We start from the raw sequence: 20,024 nt of genomic DNA, 5'->3' as shown, positions 1-20,024 counted from the left end.
CCTAAAATCACTAACACGCGCACACATATATGTTATATATTATTGCACTGCCGCAGCATTCACAGAAGAATGCATACATTACTCCGTCTATGGTTTTATCACTCTTTACAAAAATTTGTTTTAATTTTATGACCCTATTTTTTTTTTTACTCAAAAAAATTTATTTTTATACGTGAGAGATTTGTATTTTACACATAAAAGATCTAAAAAGGTCACTTTCTTAATTTTAAAATTGTAAAGAGATATGATGTACAAATATCCTCAATTAAAAGACTATAACTAAAATCGATATATAAAGAAGGGACTTGGTAAGGTGATGTGACACCTTCCAATGACCATCAATTTTATTTATCTCTTCTCTCAATTTTTTGATGCTTTTTAATCATTTTCGTAATTGTTTTACTCCACAGTTTCTAACTGATTTGAGGCACCACCTCTTCGTTATCTTTAGTAAGATTGTAACGGCTCATAATTTTTGTAATATCAACTCTATCCTTCAATTTGCTACTTACTCTTTGAAAGTTGAAACATCAGTTTTGCTTTAAATAATTGATCCGGTCACGAAATCCCTTCTCTACCTAGTTCCTACAAAACTAATGGAAAAAATAAGAAAGAAAAGGAGAACAAAGCAGATCCTATTTATATTCTGGTCGTGTTTGTTCTTTTTTCTCTTTTTATTTTGTTGTTTGAATTTTCTAGTCTCCCTCAGAATATGCTTATAATTTCCTTTTAATGCACGGTATGCTTTATTTTTTTCATACGTTTGACTGATTTGCATTCCTTCAAAGAGGTCAGAAAAGGAAAAACGTTTCAATATGATCTACAAGGTAGTTTGGTGCAGAGACGGATCCATGATTTGAACCCTGTGAGTTCCCGTTTTCCAATTATCTGAAATAATATACGATAATAACTGATCGAGACAAAAGATTTCAGCAAGTTTTTAAATTTGGCTAGCTTCTCTTAATTTAACTTTATTTGTAGTGTTTTGTAAGAAGAAAAGAGAAACAACACGCATGTTGTTTTGTGAAAAAACCATTTAACTGTCAAAAATGGATTTGAACCCTCGTCAACAACCAACAGCAGTTTTTAGTACTCAGTTTCCAGCTAAAATTATTTCTACATTTAATGTATTTCTCAATACAAATACAGAACTCGGGCAAAAGTTACTGGATTCTTGAAAATTCATACTCAATACTGTATATCCGCCCCCGATTTGGTGTACCTAAAATAAGTTTGTCTTACTCAAAACAAATTGGGTGCTTTCTACTTCCTAATCAGGCTTTGAATTTAGAAGTACGCCTGTGATGTTAGTAGATAAGTAACTAATTAGTTCCCGCTTGATATGAGGGTTGGAGTAGAAAGTAACTTTACCAAACCATTGGAGTGAATTACTCTTGCAATAACTTTATTCTGCTTATAATAGTTTGAGTTATCTCTATATCAGTGACTATAAATGAAGCGAAAAGAATAACTACACTAAGGTACTATATATAAAACAAATACTACTCTCTTTTTTATGTTATTTTCTTGGATGCAAAAAGATCATTTGCACTTTTCGTTGGAGCTGAAACTAGTGTCAATCAATGTTCGAAAGCTGGTGATAGTAGAGGATTAATATTTCTACTTTTTCCATTTTATATAGTTATGAGCTTTGAAGGTGAATATGAATTCAGGAATGGGTGATATAGAGAATTATGCAATTAATCAGAGCAAAATTTTTATCTCTTATATCACGACCAAATTTACTAAAACTTCATATCTTAACTTGACTATATATTTTCTTTGTAATCGTGCAAAGTGCCGATAAATTAACTAGTTATATATAATTAAAGTGATTTTTGTTTTGTTTAAATTCTAATCATTGTCGGTGTTTTGAGCCAATATGATGTTTCACCTATTAAATACATTAGGATGAGTTTTCACACATTGAACATTTTTGGTGAGTATAATATAGTTATTTGTTGCCGATAGAAAATATTTATAGCAACAGGAAAAGAAAAGAAAGTAAATGAGTGGAAGAAAGGAACTTTTATTAGACAAAAAAGCTTAAGCTTAAAATTTGACATCTATCTACATGGATTCCACCAACAATTTCCCTCAAAATTAGAGAATATAAAAATAAAATAAAATAAAAATATTTCTTTAATCCTCTTCATTTTCACCGTTCTCCTCAGCTTGGACTCTGCTACTACCGATAGGATTATGTAAATTAGCAGTAGTGGGTAATACCTTCCTGGACGACGTCGTATCAACAAAGGTAGCTGAGCTCATCTCCATTTGACAAACCCTAACGGCCCCAAACAACTTCTCCGGCAACTCCTCCTCCGTCTGCGACTCCACACAAAACCCCATGTCGATCGTCACCGACGTTACGTACCCTAACGCCAAGTGCAAAATCGCGTTCGCAATCGCCGAGCTTCCGATATCCACGTCGATTTCTAAGTAGTTAGGGCCTTTATGATAGTAGCAATTCAACGCTTTTCCGAGTATACAAGCCGAGTAATTGCCGACCGCAGCTTTCACGATCCACGGTCCTTTCACGATCCGGTTCACTATTTTGAACCGGCTGTTACGGTACGCGTCATCGCCGTTGACGAACCGGTAGAGGAGCGAACCCGGTTCGAGCGGCTCATCGTCGTTTGTGGAGAAGTAGAAGACCGCACTGTGGTGGTCACGCCCTGGGACTTGGAGATTCACGGCGAGTATGAAGGTTTTGAGAGACTTGCCTTGGGAGTGACATTTCCTCAGCGCGTGCATTACGCGGTTGTCTTGTCGAGCGAGGACGTGGTCGAGCTTGGAGTTGGATCGGAGCCAATCGACGCCGGCAGGCTGTAGGAGCCACGCGCCGGACGGTACTTTCGCTTTCTTCGTTAAGTAGTTTGCACCTCGCAGGTTGAATAGGTCTCCCGGCGGTGATGCCCACCCGTTTTTTCCGGTGTCCAAATCCACATGCTTCAGTGATCCGCCGGCTATGGATTCTTCCCTCCAGTCACCGACGCCGCCGCCAATGGCGGAGGTAGAGACATGCACGGCAGAGCTCTGCTGGTGGAGATTTTGCTTCTGTTTTTGCTTAGTGGAGCACATTTTCCGGTACCGCTACTGTTGCGTATTGCGATTGGAGTGTAGTAGTAGCAGTAAAACTCCGATGAGAAAGGGCAATTGACTTATTTTGGGTGCATATATTGGAAGGTCGCAGAACACATCTGCCCTTGAGTTTCCAAGAAACTACGATAAAGCCACTTTTTTTATTTTTTAATGGGATTGACAGCTTAGGAAAAGGAAATAGCAAACGTTAAACAGTTGTCTATATATTTTCTTCTTTCAGCAAAACTTTGTTTCTATATTGGAATATATTAATGAGAGGTCCCTCTTCTATATGGCGGCCGGACCAGTGGAAAGCAAACTATGCATGTCAAGTAAACCGGCCGAGCTAAGAGATGGGACCATTGTCCACCAGTCCGAGTTGATGCAGGCTGACGCTGAATGTGATGGTTCACGGGCCGAGTTATTTTAGAACGGAATATTTGCACAAGTAGCCAGTGGGATTACTTCATGTCGTTTGAATTTTGTTCCTGTTTGAGGAAGTTTTGCAAAAATAATGTTAGTATCATTTGCATTTTCCTTATATTGTTAAATTGTTCATCAACTTTAGTTAATGAGCAAAACTTCACTTATTCAAAAATTTGCTACACGTAACAGAAATTTGGTACTATCTTTGTATACGGGTGAAACCGGGGCTAACACATACCCCGATTTCCCAGTGGGTAAGACAAAGCAAGGATATGACTACGTGGGATCGGAATCGAAGCTGAAAACTTCTTGTACCAAGGCCCGAATGGAGTGCTCGCCACCGGGCCTGATAAGACAACGTTCCCCGAATCTAGAACGAGCTCCGAGACCTCGGAAAGCATGGCAACGGTTGCACGAAACTAGCGGAGGGCTGTGATATCCGCATCCCACCGGATATCACGATGTAGATCTCGCCCGATGTCGGTAACGGATCGGTAATTGACGAAAAAAGAGGATTTTTACCTTTTTAGAATTGTACTAGGGATGAAACTCTCCTACTATATAAAGGGAAAGCTTTTTTATTCAGTAGGACACATTGTAACACGAAAACCAAGGCAACAAAAATTTATTTTTCTACTCTCTAGCTATTGAAAAGTTCTTATTTTACTGTTGTTCTTTACACACAATTGGCTTCGAATTGAGGGTCCGGTCGAGGGTAGAATCACTGTCCTACTTTAATCTGAACCCGGCCTTAACGCCACAATTGGTTTGATTATTCCTTTGTCTTTAACTCGTTTATCTAACATTCTTGATTATTTGTGTTGAATCTATCCACATATTCTTAAAACCGCGTATAAATTCAATTGTTTTCCCTTTTTAAGGGTAAATAGTTTGGCGCCCACCGTGGGGCTAAGGATAATAGTGGTGGTTTGATACAAATCTCCATAACACGCTCTATTTTACACTTGTTCTATAAGGTCTCAATTTCAGGTCAGCTTAAAAATGACAAATTCTCAATCTGCTCACTTGAACGTTGAGGTTGAGTCTGGCCATTATGGCGAAAATAACAATCTGGTGCCTAGCAACGAGGTGCCCCCTGCTGATCCCAACGGAGTCCCAGTGGCAAACCCAGTCGATGCTAAATCACAGGTGGCCGTCGATGCCAACCGATCTCGAGAACAGCGTTCGCGGAGGAGCCCGACCAACGGCTCAATGAGCGCCCGAAGGCAAAGGCGACGGGGTTAGCCTACGGTTAATCTTCGAAATGTTGTAGGCTCAACAAGCGGCGATACCACAGATTAAAGTGGAATCAAGTGAAAAGAAAATTGAGGCAAACGACAAGAAGGTGAAGACATATAATTCCAGGGTCGATCAAATTTCGGGAATACTCCCGATATTGAAAGGACCTGATTCCAAGAAATTTGTCCAAAAGCCTTTCCCTCCAAGCGCGACACCAAAGCTAATCCCGAAGCGATTTCGTATGCCCGATATTCTAAAATATAATGGAACCATGGATCCGAATGAGCATGTGACTTCCTACACATGCGCCATCAAAGGCAACGACTTTAAAGATGATGAAATTGAGTCGGTGCTACTAAAAAAGTTGGGGGAAACTCTGTCAAAGGAAGCAATGATATGGTATTACAACTTACCCCCAAATTCCATTGACTCGTTCTCTATGCTCGCAGATGCTTTTGTGAAGGCTCATATCGGGGCCATCAAGGTCGGAACCAGAAAATCGGACCTTTTCAAGGTTAAGCAAAGAAATAACGAGATGCTCAGGGAGTTTGTGTCAAGGTTTCAAATGGAACAAATGGACTTGCCTCCAGTTGCGGATGATTTGGCCGTTCAAGCATTCACTCAAGGACTTAACCCCCGAAGCTCCTTGGCTTTGCAGCAGCTAAAATAAAATTTGGTAGAGTACCCAGCGGTAACTTGGGCCGACGTCCACAACAGTACCAGTAAAAAATCAAAGTCGAGGACGGCCAACTCGGATCCCCTTCTGGGTCTGTTTATCCCATCAGAACCGACGACAGGTCTAAGAGAGTCGTCGATCATGAATCAAGGCCAATCCAAGAATGGTATCAACTATACAGCACAGATCGAAGGAGAAACGGGTCCGGGCGCAACTCTACAAGGAACGAAAAAAGAAGTGATCGAGGGCCCAATAGCCGAGGTCTGATGAGCAAAAATAATTTTGATAGGCCGCTCGGGGAAGGGAAGCACAAGGATTAGCAGAGTATAACTTCAATGTTGATACAGCCAGCATCGTATCGGCCATTGGGGGCATCAAGGAAACCAAGTGGCCTTGATCATTGTAGTCCGACCCTTATCAGAGAGATCCTAACTTGATGTGTAAGTATCATGGCACTCATGGCCACAGGACCAAGGACTGCCAATAATTGAGAGGGGAAGTTGCCCGGTTATTTAATAACGGGCACCTCCGAGAATTTCTGAGTGATCGAGCCAAAAACCACTTCAAGAACAGGGACTCCAACAAACAGACCGAACAAGAAGAACCTCAGCACATCATCAACATGATCGTTGGAGGGGTCGACGTCCCCCAAGGTCCAATAATAAAGTGCTCTAAAGTATCCATCATGAGGGAAAAGCGCACACAGGATTACGTCCCGGAGGGAACCATTTCGATCAGCGACGAGGATGCCAAGGGCATTGTACAACCTCATAATGATGCACTGGTAATATCTGTACTTATCAATAAATCTCGAGTTAAATGTATGTTAATTGATCCAGGCAGCTCGGCCAACATCATCAGATCGGGGGTCGTAGAGCAGTTGGGGTTACAAGACCAAATAGTGTCGGCGGTCCGGGTATTGAACCAATTTAAAATGGCATGCAAAACTACTAAAGGAGAAATAACCCTGCAACGGAAGACCACCGGGACGATCCAAGAGAAACAATTCTACGTGATCGAAGGGGACATGAGGTACAACGCCCTATTCGTAAGGCCATCTACGGAGATCAGCCGCAAAGGAAATGTTCGCAGTTGACGAGGTGATCCTGTGCCCGTGGTCTCGACATCAAAGAACACGGAGCCGACCAGGAAGGGAGAAATTAAATAGCAATCATCGATACCGGTCCTGACCAAACCAGAAGAGCGAGGAGTAGACGAGGAGGATGATTACGGAATTCCTAGATCGTTCATAGCTCCTGATGATTCTAATGCCACTAATTCGATGATCGAGGTGCTGGGGCAAGTCATATTGACCGAACACTTACCCGATCGAAAGGTATACTTGGGCACGGGTTAACCTTCGAGCTCAGGAAAAAACTCATTGAATTTTTTTTAGCTAACATAAATCATTTTACTTGGTCCAATCTTGACATGACAGGGATCCCGCTGGAGGTAACCACTCATAAGCTGAGTTTAGACCCGAAGTTCCATCCAGTTAAGTAGAAAAGGAGACCGCAGTCTGAGGTCAAACATACATTCATCAAGGATGAGGTATCTAAACTCTTTAAAATAGGGTCCATTTGGGAAGTTAAATACCCGAACCGGTTAGCTAACGTAGTGGTAGTACCTAAAAAGGGAAATAAGCTAAGAATGTGTGTGGATTATAAAGATCTAAACAAGGCATGCCCTAAGGATTCTTTTCCTTTGCCTAACATCAATCGGATGATCGATGATAAGTGGGGATATTGACTACTTAGTAGCACCTTTTAGCTTTTGTTTTAGTCCGAAAGTATTGAATTGTGTTCCCGAAACTAATGAAATTGTGCAAATTGCAGGAATGCTGGAAGTTTGGTCTCCCATGATGAAATCCGACTCAAAAAGGAGTGTTCCGAAGCACAAGACAATAAAGGGCACATAAGCAAAGATGTGCGGTCCGTATAAGAAATTTTGCGGCCGCAGAAGAAATTGCGGACCGCAGAATTCCATTTGCGGCCGCAACCCAAGCAGTAGAACCCAACAAGCTTTTCAGCAATGTATGGGCCGCACATGAATTGTGCGGCCGCAAAACTGGGCTTTCACTAACCAAGATTTAAAGTTAAGAGAATATGCAAGAAGACCAAGTCATGAAGCCTTTGTGAAGTGCGGACCGCACAAGAAATATGTGGCCGCAGAAGTTACCTTGCAGCCGCAGTCCAGAAATGTGCGGCCGCAGAATCCTCCTTCCTGCCAACTGAAGAAATCTGCGAACCGCACATGGAATTGTGCGATCGCAGAACCTCCCGAGGGGCATTTTTGTCCGCAATTTTTGGCCCTGTATAAATAGACAAGTTTTACATAATTAGGTCAAGTTTGAACATTAAAAGTTGCTCTAGCCGTTTCTTTTTACTACTTTAAGAAGTTTTACACTATTTTGGTGTTTAAACATTAGATTTCATCATTTTAATATTTTATTATGGGTTTAATTAGCTTTTCTTCTTTATTTTCTTCTAATCCCATTATGAGTAGCTAGATTTTATTAGGGTTGTGACCCAACCCTAGTGTGTAAACCTTAGGGGTGATTAATTTTATGCTTGTTTATGATTAGGTGCTGATTATTTAGCTTAATTCATGCTTCAATTTTAGAATTAATGGTTGCAAACATTGATTCATACCTATTTGACTTAGTATTTACTTGAGAAAGAGAAACCTAGTCTAGGATAACATGGCTAACAAGGAATTAGGTTAATTGAGAGATTGATAATCCTAATTAAAGGGTTCAAACTAGAGATAGTAAGAACCCGACTTGAGCTCATATCAACTATTTTATTTGATAACCATTTGGACTTGAGAAAGCCAAATTGGGCAAAATCACTCTTTGGCCGAGAGGTATTGAGTGGGTAACGTAGAGTTGAGAGCTATAATACACCCCAATCAACAAAATAAGTATTAACGTCCGTATCCCATTAGGCAAATACCTAGGTTTATGGTCATAGCCCTAGGACTTTAAACTATTTGGAAAAATATCAAAAACATTCATCTCTAGTTTATTTACCTTAGCTTGCAATCGTTAGAGTTATAGTAGAAGTAGAAATCAAAACTCTATTGTGGAAGTGCAATTTAGGTAGTCCATTCACTTGCTGCAAATATATACTCCTAACACTTATAACTCCTAGTGGATTTGACCCCGACTCATAGTTGGGTAAATATTATTGAATACTACCGTATCATATCTCTTATTGAGGTGTGTTGTGAACGTCATCAATCGACGCGACGGCCGGGCACGATATACTCAGTTTTCTCGATGCCTATTCTGAGTACAACCAAATTCGAATGGGCCCGGGCGATCAAGAAAAAACTTCCTTTATCACTAAATTCGACACCTATTTTTAAAACGTAATGTCATTTGGATTAAAGAACGCCGGTGCCACCTATCAATGCCTAGTAAATCGGATGTTCGAAGAACGGATAGGAAAATCAATGGAAATTTATACTGACGATATGTTAGTCAAGTCCGTGCGAGCAGAGGACCATTTGAAACATTTGTAGGAAATATTTGACATATTGAAGAAATACAATATGAAGCTGAACCCAAAAAAATGCGCATTCGGGGTCAGATCCGGAAAATTCCTCGGAATCATGGTATCCAACCGAGGGTTCGAGATCAATCTCGACAAAATCAAAGCTATAGAAGACATCACCGTGGTGGAAAACGTCAAGGTCGTTCAGAGGCTGGCCCGGCGTATAGCCGCCCTGGGCCGGTTTATATCGAGGTACTCGGACAAAAGCCATCGGTTCTTCTCACTATTAAAGAAGAAGAATAACTTTTTCTGGACCTCGAAATGCCAACAAGCTTTGGAAGAACTCAAATGGTATATTTCGAGTCCGCCCCTGCTCCACACTCCGAAGGCGGATGAACAGTTGTACCTTTACTTGGCAGTTTTCGAGGTGGCGGTAAGTGGAGTCTTAGTCTGGGAAGAGGAAGGTACGCAATTTTCTATTTACTATATCAATAGAACTCTAGGCGAGGCCGAAACAAGGTAGTCTCACCTAGAAAGATTGGTGCTCGCTTTGCTATGCGCCTCCAGAAAATTAAAACTCTACTTTCAATGCCACCTCATATGTGTCATAACCTCTTACCCACTGAGGAACATCATGCATAAACCCGAGCTCTCAGGTCGGTTGTCTAAATGGGCCGTCGAAATCAACGGGTACGATATCGAGTATTGACCCCGAACCACCATAAGTTTCAATTTTGGCAGACTTTGTGGCTGACTTTACACCGGCCTTAGTGCCCAAAGTTGAAAAAGAATTATTTCTAACCTCGGGGACTGTATCGGGAATTTGGACCCTTTTTACAGATGGTGCCTCGAATGCAAAGGGGTCCGGGCTCGGCATCGTGCAAAAACCACCTACGGAAAATATAGTTAGACAGTCTATTGGAACTGTGAAATTGACTAACAATGAGGCCGAATATGAGGCCATGATTCCAGGTCTCGAATTGGCTAAATGCCTTGGGGCCAAGGTGATCGAAGCTAAGTGCGATTCCCTCCTCATGGTAAATCAAGTCAATGGGACGTTCGAAGTAAAGAGGAACGAATGCGAAGGTATTTAGACAAATTACAGGTAACGCTGCATCAATTCAAGGAATGGACCCTACAGCACATGCCCCAAGATCAGAACAGCGAGGCCGATGCTCTAGCTAACTTGGGGTCATCGGTTGATGATGATGAATTCAGTTCGGGAATAGTAGTACAACTCATGAAGTCGGTGATAGAAGAAGGCCACGCCAAAGTAAACTTAATGAATTTAACCTGGGATTGGAGGAACAAGTATATAGACTACTTGAAGACTGGAAATTGCCCTCGGATCCCAAAGAATCGAGAGCCCTAAGTACCAAGGCTACCAGATTTAGCTTGGTCAAAGGGACATTGTTCAGGAGAACGTTCGACGGCCCGTTAGCCAGATGCTTGGCGTCGGGATATACCGAGTACACCGTGAGAGAAGTTCATAAATGAACTTGGGGAATCATTCAGGGGAAAAATCTTTGGTCCGAAAATTAATCAGGGCCGACTACTATTGGAACAAAATGGGTACGAAAATGTGACGACTGCCAGAGACACACACCAATGATCCATTAACCGGGAGAGCTACTCCACTCGGTCCTGTCCCCGTGGCTGTTTATGAAGTGGGGAATGGACATCGTCATTCCCCTACCATGGGCACCCGATAAAGCTCAATTCATACTATTTATGAACTGAATATTTTTCCAAATGGGTCGAGGCATAAGCATTCGAAAAGGTCCTAGAGAAAGAAGTCATTGACTTTATTTGGGACCACATAATATGTCAATTTAGGATACCGGCCGAGGTCGTTTCCGATAATGGGAAATAATTCATCGAGAGTAAGGTAAATAAAATTTTCGAAGATCATAAGATTAAGAAGATACTATCAACACCTTACTACCCTAGTGGGAACGGACATGCAGAATCAACAAACAAGACCATACTTCAAAACCTAAAAAAGAGGTTAACCGATGCCAAAGTGAAAGTCCTGTGGGCATATCGTACGACCTCGAAGTCTAGTACCGGGGCCACTCCATTTTCGTTGGTCTACGGGGCCGAAGCCTTAATACCAGTCAAAATGGGAGAACCGAGCCTCAGGTTCCAATATGCGACAGCAGAATCAAACGACGAGGCCATGATCACGAGCCTGGAACTATTGGATGAAAGGCGGGAGGCCGCCCTAGTCCATTTGGCTGCCTAAAAACAGCGAATAAAAAGATACTACAACCGAAGTGTCAGCCTCCTACACTTCAAGATAGAGGACTTGGTGTTGAGGAAAGTAACATTACACACCCGGAACCCAAATGAGGGGAAGTTGGGCCGAATTAGGAAGGACCATATCGAGTCGTCGGAATTACCAGCAAAGGCTCATACAAACTCGAAGCAGGAAACGGTGTGCAACTACCAAACAACTGGAATGTGACACACTTAAAGCGGTACTACTGCTACGGTACGAATCAACTATTCTTTGATCATGTTATGAATCGAACTAACATTTGCAGGCAACGACCAAGGATGGATGTGGCTATTATGTCTGAAAGCATGCGTTGCACTTCTTTTCCCTTGAACCAGCTTTGTCCCAAAAATGGATTTTTTGGCAAGGTTTTTAACGAGGCAACAGTAAAATGTGCTAACTTAGATTCGAAGACCGGTCTCAAACCGGAGTCAATGATAGTTTACTTCATATCAACAATATCCGAGCCCTCTCAAGATCGACCTCGAATACTGAGGGCCATTACCCTTAGATTAAAGTTTTTAGCAAGGAAAAAAGAAAAATCTTGTATGTTTGAAGCTAAGGCTTGGTGGCTAGGATTCGTTGTAAGGGCCAAACGGCCGTATGAACCGTATTCACATAGTCCACACTAGCATAATAAATATTTTATGCGCTTTCGATCATGTACTTTACACACTGAGAAATGAAAGAAAGTCTCGCCTTGCTATTACACATTTTCTCGCTTCTTCAATTCCGGATCATCACAACCCATGGGCAACCCCTACTCCTGGACTATCGAGCCCATAAGATACCCTTACTCGGGGACTATCGAGACTAAGGGCTGCCCCTACTCGGGGACTATTTCTCAAAGAAAGTTCGGACAACTTGGGTTACAAAATTCCGGAGGCACCAAACCTATTAGGCGGTGCCCAAATACAAAAGGCTACGACCACCCCAAAAGCGGCTCGGAGACGTCCGAAGCTTGTAATCACAAAAGTAAGGCCTTTATAAAAACTCGAAACCTGCTATAAGGTTACCCTCAGCAAAAACATCGTCTAAAATCACTTAAGCATCTCCGAAAAATGAATGCCTCGTAACTATATTTGATTCTATGCTAAGGCATCAAAACATTACATGAATAGAAATTATAAAAAGATGCTAGAAAAGTAAATACATGATATAGCCAGAAAGGAAAAATTTCATAAATATTCCAAAGTATATTTACAAAGGCCCAATAAAAACGGCATCAAAATAAACAAAACAAGAAAAATATATACATGAGATAAAAACTAAGAAAGTACTAAGGTATCTACGTCGGGTCTTCACCGGGGCCCAACTCGTTGCTAGAACTATTGGAGCCCTCGAATCCCTCGGAGCCCTTGAAACCCGCAGAGCCTTCGGCACCTTCAGGATCGTAGAGCTCATTTGCCTCAGCCTCGGCCTCGAGCCTTTTTGCTTCCTCGATCTCAGCTGATAGATCAAAACCTCGGGCATGGTTTCTTCAAGGGTCTATCTCCAGGACAGTCGCTTCACATATTCAACCTTTGTCCTTTAGGCGGGTCTCGACTGCCTCCACATCGACCTTGTATTGGGCCACCATTTCTTTAGCGTCGGCGGAGGTTGTGACCAATTTGGAATTCATTGTCTCATATTCTCTACCGAGGGCATCTCACTCTGCGACAACCGAGCTCAGTTGTACTCGGAGATCATCATTCAGTTGAAACCATTTGTCAGCTTTTTCCTTCGCCACCCGGAGTTGGTTCTCAACCGATGCCATCTCCGCCTTTGCGGTTTCCTTCTCCAAAGCCAGCTAGGACCATTCTGCCTTTCCACCCTTCGGCCATAGCCGGACCTTCATTCATCTCGGCTCGAAGCTGGTCGATCAGGTCGATCTTCTGTTCAACCTGTGAGGTTGTGTTGTTAGTCACCACGACTAACTACTAGTTTTTAGCTTCAAATATCTTTATCATTTCAACCAGGTCGGCATGTTCCCGCTTCAGGGTCAAAGCTTCCTTCTGAGCCCTGTCCAGCTCGGCCTGGAGGTCTTTGACGGCTCCTTCCTATTGCTCATTGAGAAGCATGTACATGTCCTTCTTTTGGACCTGCTCCTTGAGTTCAAACTCGAGTTGATGATTTCTAAACGGTGCCGAAGGAAGCTCTTATAGTGAAGCACCGAGGCCTACAAAAGAGGAAAATAGTAAGAGATATCAAAACTTAAGTGGAATTCACGAGGGAGTGTAAAAGTTTCGATGTCTTACCCGGTTCAGTGCATGTTGCGCCTCATTGAAAAGACTTGACGCGCCCACCTCGTTCATCTTTGCCTAGTCCCCCTCGATCACCAAGCATCAGAGGTAGCTGGCTATGCCCACTAGAGCGGATAGAACCCGAGCATCCTCCAGGACTATAAGAATGATTGTTGTCTTGCGGTCGGGGTCCACGCTCGATGCGGGAAACTGCTTTACAAGTTTTGGGCTCGAGCTCGGCCCGCTAGCTCCGGAGGGAATGTCCTTCTTTAGGATCTCCATGTTGCCCATCACAGAAAACGCTTTCAATATGGACATGTCCATATCGTCGAAGGAGTGGAGAGGGTCCTCTGCACCATGAACTCCTTCGCTTGACTTTTCCTTGCCCGCTTGGGCTTCTTCAAGAATGGACCCGGTATAAGAGGGTGTCTCAATGATATCAATTACACCAGTCGCCTCCTTCAATACAGGAATGGTTTCTTGGGAGGTCACAACATTTGCCTCCACTTCGGACTCGCAAATCGGAAGAGGATCGGCCTCGTGGCCCCTTTCCTCAGTCATCGCATGCTTCCCGGCAAGGGTCGATCCATAGGTAACAAAGATGTCGTGTTCTTCGGACTCATCCCTAAGCTGGAGAAGAAAGTCAGGGTTCGGTACCCTGGACCTAGTATTCTTCTTGGGCTTACGAGCCCGGGAAGCTGCCCTTTTTTTGTCTTCGCCTCAAGATCCGGGGAGCCCGAGGACTTTCTTTTCCTCTTCTTCTCCCCCGCGGTAGCCCCGGGCTGTTCCGTAACAGAGGGATCAATGAATAAGGACACATCCCCGTCCCCTTCCTGCAGCCTATGTTCAGTGGTCTTAGGAAAACCTTCGAATGAAAGGGAAAAAAGTCAACATTATGTAAGTTTGGGGCGTAATAATAACTATTTAGGGGAGATCCTTACCATGAGAATGGGCCTCCCATCTGCCCTTCGAAAGTTTGTGCCACGCACGCTCGAAGTATGACATCTGCTTGCAGATTCCTTCAATCCACTCCTTGAGTCGGGGGACCGCATTGGAAACTTGGGCAATAACTGTACGACCATAAATATGGGTGATGATAAAAGAAATAAAGAAAAATTGATATTTAAGGAAAGACTACACTTACGAGATGCATTCCACTTCTCGAGGAATGGAAGGAACTCGGGATGGATCAGATCTTCAGTTTTTACCCGAACAAAATGCCCATGCCATCCTCGATCTCGATCATCATTGATGCTCAAAAAAGAAGCCTTGCTGGCATGGCGAACAAGCTTGATTAGTCTCCCTCAGAAAATTTGAGGACTGTACAGACGGAGTAGGTGGTCAAGGGTAAACCGAGGAGATTCAGTGTTGTTCACAACATGGGGTAGGAGGATCACGATCCTCCAAAGGGTCGAGTGGATTTGCCCGAGGCACACCTCGTACCTCTTACAAAAGGCTAGAACTACTGGGTGTACCGGACCCAGCGTGAAGGGGTAAGTGTAAATACTTAAATACCCCTCCATATGGGTAGTAATATCGTCCTTAGGCCCAGGGACAACCACATCCTTGCCTTCCCATTTACAGTCCTCTTGGACTATGGGAAGGGTATCTTCAGTAATGGAGCATATGTATCTACATGCTCCTTCACCCAGTCTTGTTATGCGGAGGCCTTCTCGACCTTGAGGTCATCCCCGATTGAACAACCCCCGAGTATAAAGATTTTCATGGGGGGATCTAGGGCCGCCTCGGGAGCATCCACCTCGGCATCTATGGCCGAGTAGGAAGATGAAGAGGCAGCTTGCTGAGGAAATGATTTGCAAGTTTAGCCATTGTAATCTGGGAAGATATGAAGATTTGGAGAAAAAGTATGAAGATTTGAAGGAAAAGTATGAAGGTTTGAAGAAAAGGGTTTGAAGGTTTGAAGGTGGGATGAAGATCTGGGTTAGAAATGTAAGAACAAATATGAAGATTTGAAGATCAGAGATGAAGATATAAAGGTTTGGAAGAAGTTGAAAGCCGCTAGAAAATTCAAAGGTAAAAGTTATGATCGGAAAGCGAAAAAAGTACAAAAGGTCGAAGCTTTTATAAGGAAAAATATAATCAATACGCGACGTTTCACATTCGAAGGCAACCAGTGGGGGATCGACACGTGTCCAAAGTCAGAATGAAGTGACTGATGGGACGTTTCAACTTATTCGTCATCTCAATTGTAACGTACGAAGGAAGGAATCGGGGTTCATCTATCATTTCCCATCGCTTCAGCAAACCTACTCTCTGAGAAACGAGAGGACTATCTGTATACAGGTAAAACCAGGGTTAACGCATACTCCGATTTTCCCGGTGGGTCAGACGAAGCAAGGATATGACTACATGGGATCGAAATCGAAGTTGGGAACTTTTGTACCGAGACCCGAATGGAGTGCTCATCACCAGGCCTGATAAGACAACGTTCCCCGAACCTAGAACGAGCTCCGAGACCTCGGAAAGCATGGCAACGGTTGCATGCAACTAACGGAGGGTCGTGATATCCTCATCCCACCCGATATCACAGCGTAGATCTCGCCCGATGTCGGTAGCGAATCGGTGATTGACAAGAAAGGAGGATCTTTACCTTTTTTAGAATTGTACTAGCGATGAAACTCTCTTACTATATAAAGGGAAAGCTTTTTTATTCAATAGGACACATTGTAACACGAAAATCAAGGCAACACATTTATTTTTCCGCTCTCTTGCTATTGAGAAGTTCTTATTTTACTGTTGTTCTTTACACGGAATTGGTTTCGAATTGAGGATCCGGTCGAGGGCAGAATTACTGTCCAGCTTTAATTCGAGCTCGGCCTTAACGCCATAATTAGTTTGATTATTCCTTTGTCTTTAACTCGTTTATCTAACATTCTTCATTATTTGTGTTGAATCTATCCATATATCCTTAAAACCGCGCATAAATTCAATTGTTATCCATTTTAAGGGTAAACAATCTTCATTCTATTTCTCTTGTTAAATTGTTCACAAGTTTTGCCATCCAACAAAATTTGCTTTTTTATTCAAATGTTCACAAATTTTGCCCTACTAGCAAGATTTGATATTTTTGTCATTCTACCTATCTTGTTAATTATTTACAAATTTTTGACGAACGGGCTAAACATGCGTTTGTTGTTAAATTATTCACAAGTTTTGTTGAACTAACTCGATTTTTATATTATCTTCATATTTATCTTATAAAATTTTCACAAGTTAACTTTTTTAAATTACTATTCCCTTTGAGTCAAACTTCTTAGTTTTGATCATGAATTCGAACATAAAATCTTTAAATATTTTGAAATAAAATTTACCTATTTAAATTTTGAAACTGCGTAAATTAACAATCTAAAATATTTAAAATTATATATAAAAAATATAATTAAAAAACTCATTTAATTCTTGAAAATTCGAACGATATCACAGATACGGGAAATTAATTTGTGCGATCTTAAATTTGTGAAAAAGAAAAATAATTCTTCTCGATCCTTCAAGTCAATAAACGGTGTTTGATCAAATAATAACAAATTTATACGAGCTCTAATAATTTCTCTCTTGTTCTATTCCAGTCACAACCAATAACACACATGATCCTATATATTTCTCAAAAGAAATATTAAAATTTTAAATTTTCCATGAATGTTTATAAAAGTACTCAACTTAGTTTTTTATTAGAGCTCCAAGATTGAAATCAAGTTGTTGTCTAACAAAAATTAAAACATTTATTTAATTCATAAGGATTGGAATACGAAATAGCCTCAGATCAGCTCGAAAAGACGTGTTATTCAGCCAAAAAAAGAAAAAGAAACTTTTGGATATTATTAATGGCACTACGGGTTTTGGCACTAATTTTTCAATTCGTCATTAATATTTCGGCCTTTCATATGAACAAAGGATACAGTCGTAATTTGATGTAACGCACGGAAAGTAAAAGAGAATCCTTGTGACGTAGTTTGAAACTCTTGATGAGTACTCGTTGTTTGACTTCTTCTTTTTCACTTTGTTTATTATAATTTTGATTTGGCATATTTAATAAAAAAAAGGATGACTTATAAAATATTATGATATTATAATATATCATAATATTTGTGTGATCGTAAAACTTTTATTTTATTTTAAACAAGATATAATATTTGTATAGCTATATAAGTTTCTCAATAAGAAAATAGAGGAATATGTCAATCATTTTGGATTAAACTAATAAAGAAATGATGCCAAACTAAGAGGGACGGAAGGAGTAATTAACAAGATATATTGTTGATCGATAATGATTTATTATTTCTTTTTTTAGTTTTATGTTAAAATTATCAGGAAATTTTTATTTTTTACACATACGAGATTTGAAAATAAAATATAATAACATTTGCAGGAACTTTTTCTACAACTTAAATTATAAAAAGTTACACTCTCCATCCAAATATGTGGCAGTGACTCGATACGAAATTTAAGAAAGAAATAAAAAAATTTAAAGCTATGGTCTAAAAAAATTATAGATATTTGTGTGGTTGTAACTCAATTCATTAAGAGTAAAGTAGGAATTCTAAAGATAAATTATTTCTAAATAATAGAAAGAAAAGTAATATTCTTTTTAGCAATGACTAAAAAGGAAACATCGCTACGTAAATTGGAACGGTAAAATTGTATGGGTCAAAATCTGTCCTAAAATATTTAAGATAAGATAACACTAAAGAAAGAATTATCGAGTTATCGTTAGTCGAGGTGGACCAGGATGCAACAAGACTCATAGCCGAAGAGTCGACGAGAGCCGTGGTCGAGATGTCAATAATGGTCTAGGTCGAACATCGTTGATGAAGCTGTAACGACTAGTTTTCGAAATAGGATATTAAAGAAAATATTCTAGTAGATATTCTCTGCCTTTGTACTATTAGGATTTACTAGGAATATGTCTCATATTAATAGAAAAAGAGACAATGATATGAGGCATGTGATATTCATTTGTAAGAATACATTTTGACAAAAAGATTCTCTCTCTCTTACTAAGATACAAACGTCACCTTGTCACTAAGATTCTTGTCGATATTATTCCATACTTTTCCATCAGATCCGAGAATAATTCGAATACTCAAGGATTTGTCTGTCACTCATCATTGTTAGGAGAAACAACCATCTAGTTCCTCCTTTATTGGGTAAATCATTCCTTCTATTTACTTAAGTGCCATTTATTGTTATTCATTGCTATTAAATACTACATTATTACTCATGTTTTTTGGAATAGTTATTTCATATTGTTATCACAATTCGTCCAGATCTATCTGACGTTTATCACACTCTCGAAAGCTACATCTAGAAATATTATTGTTAACTAAGTTTAACACATAATCACATAAATTTAATTATTCGAACCAAGAGTCATATTTTTTGTCAAAAAATTTGGCGTCGTCTGTGGGTATTTCTTAGTTAAAGCTTTTAGTTTCTTCTAGATCTATAAGTAGCACGGGTCATTAACGTAAAAAAAAAGGCAAGCAAAAACAAAACCTCCTTTCTTTATGTGCACAAATCCCAACATGGCAAGTAACCGAGAAAAAAGGACGAAAGTAATAATTGACCTCCTAACCAAACTCATGAACGCCATCAACGAAAGCTGTGAAACGGCTGACGAAGGTGCGACGCCCAATGCCTCCCCTGGGCGAGATGGGTCACCACCCCCTTACTACAGCATCACAAAATCTCTTGGTAAGGGAGCCTCCATATCTGTGGGGGAAGAGACGCCCCCAGCGTAAAAAAGCTCCTTAAAGTGTAGCTAACTGACACGCTAACCAGCATCCTCAACAACCCGTTTAGGACACGACTACAGAGAACGCAAGGACATGCACGATACGACAAGCGGACAAGCAATGCAACCAGCCTTTTCCCCCACTAACAGGTATTACTCACAATGTCATTGATAGTGCAGGTGCCAACGCCCTTCCAGCCATTCTGAAAAGGATGGAAGAAATGGAGAATGAGAACAAGACTCTCCTAGATCAAATGAAAGAACACCAGAAAAGGGTCGTTAAATACCGGGCGTCCCCAAGTTGTTGCCGAAGAGGGATGCCGGCCAGTTCATCGAACAGCCGTACAGTGATGACGCAGCCTAACATGCTATACCAAAAACCTTTAAAATACCATCCTACCTCAGGATATATGAAGGCACAACCGACCCTGAAGATCATGCGACTCATTACGTCACCGCCGTAAAAGGCAACGACCTCGACAAAGAACATGTGTCTTCCATCTTGCTGAAGAAGTTTGGCAAAACCCTCACAAGACTGGCATTAACATGGTATTCGTAGCTACCAGCACGCTCCATTGAAACTTTTGAAGAAATAGGCGACAAGTTCGTAACGTTCACGCCGGAGCCAAAAAAGCCAAGGCGAGAGTGAACGACATATTTGTTGTTAAACAATCTCTGGGAGAGGGACTGAGGGACCTCCTCGCCGGGTTTAACCGAGTAAGGATGACTTTGCCAAATGTGTCCGAAGGGATGGCGGTCATAGCTTTTCAGAACGAGCTAAGCAGGGATGGTTCAAGGGCAACGAGGAAACTGTTAAGTCGGTTGATGAAGTACCCCCCCAAACCACTTG

General features: G+C 41.2%; 1 protein-coding gene across 1 annotated transcript; it reads right to left on the bottom strand.

Moving 5' to 3' along the window:
* Positions 1-2,013: 2,013 nt before the first annotated feature.
* On the bottom strand, positions 2,014-3,673 carry LOC107819464 (protein ENHANCED DISEASE RESISTANCE 2-like). Its single transcript, XM_016645566.2, has one exon. The coding sequence runs from the start codon at positions 3,082-3,084 to the stop codon at positions 2,143-2,145; it is 942 nt and encodes a 313-aa protein (XP_016501052.1). The 5' UTR covers positions 3,085-3,673; the 3' UTR covers positions 2,014-2,142.
* Positions 3,674-20,024: the final 16,351 nt, after the last annotated feature.

The sequence above is a fragment of the Nicotiana tabacum genome, chromosome 23 (assembly GCF_000715075.1).
Source record: "Nicotiana tabacum cultivar K326 chromosome 23, ASM71507v2, whole genome shotgun sequence".
NCBI lineage: Eukaryota > Viridiplantae > Streptophyta > Magnoliopsida > Solanales > Solanaceae > Nicotiana > Nicotiana tabacum.
This window is presented reverse-complemented; position numbering and strand designations above follow the sequence as displayed.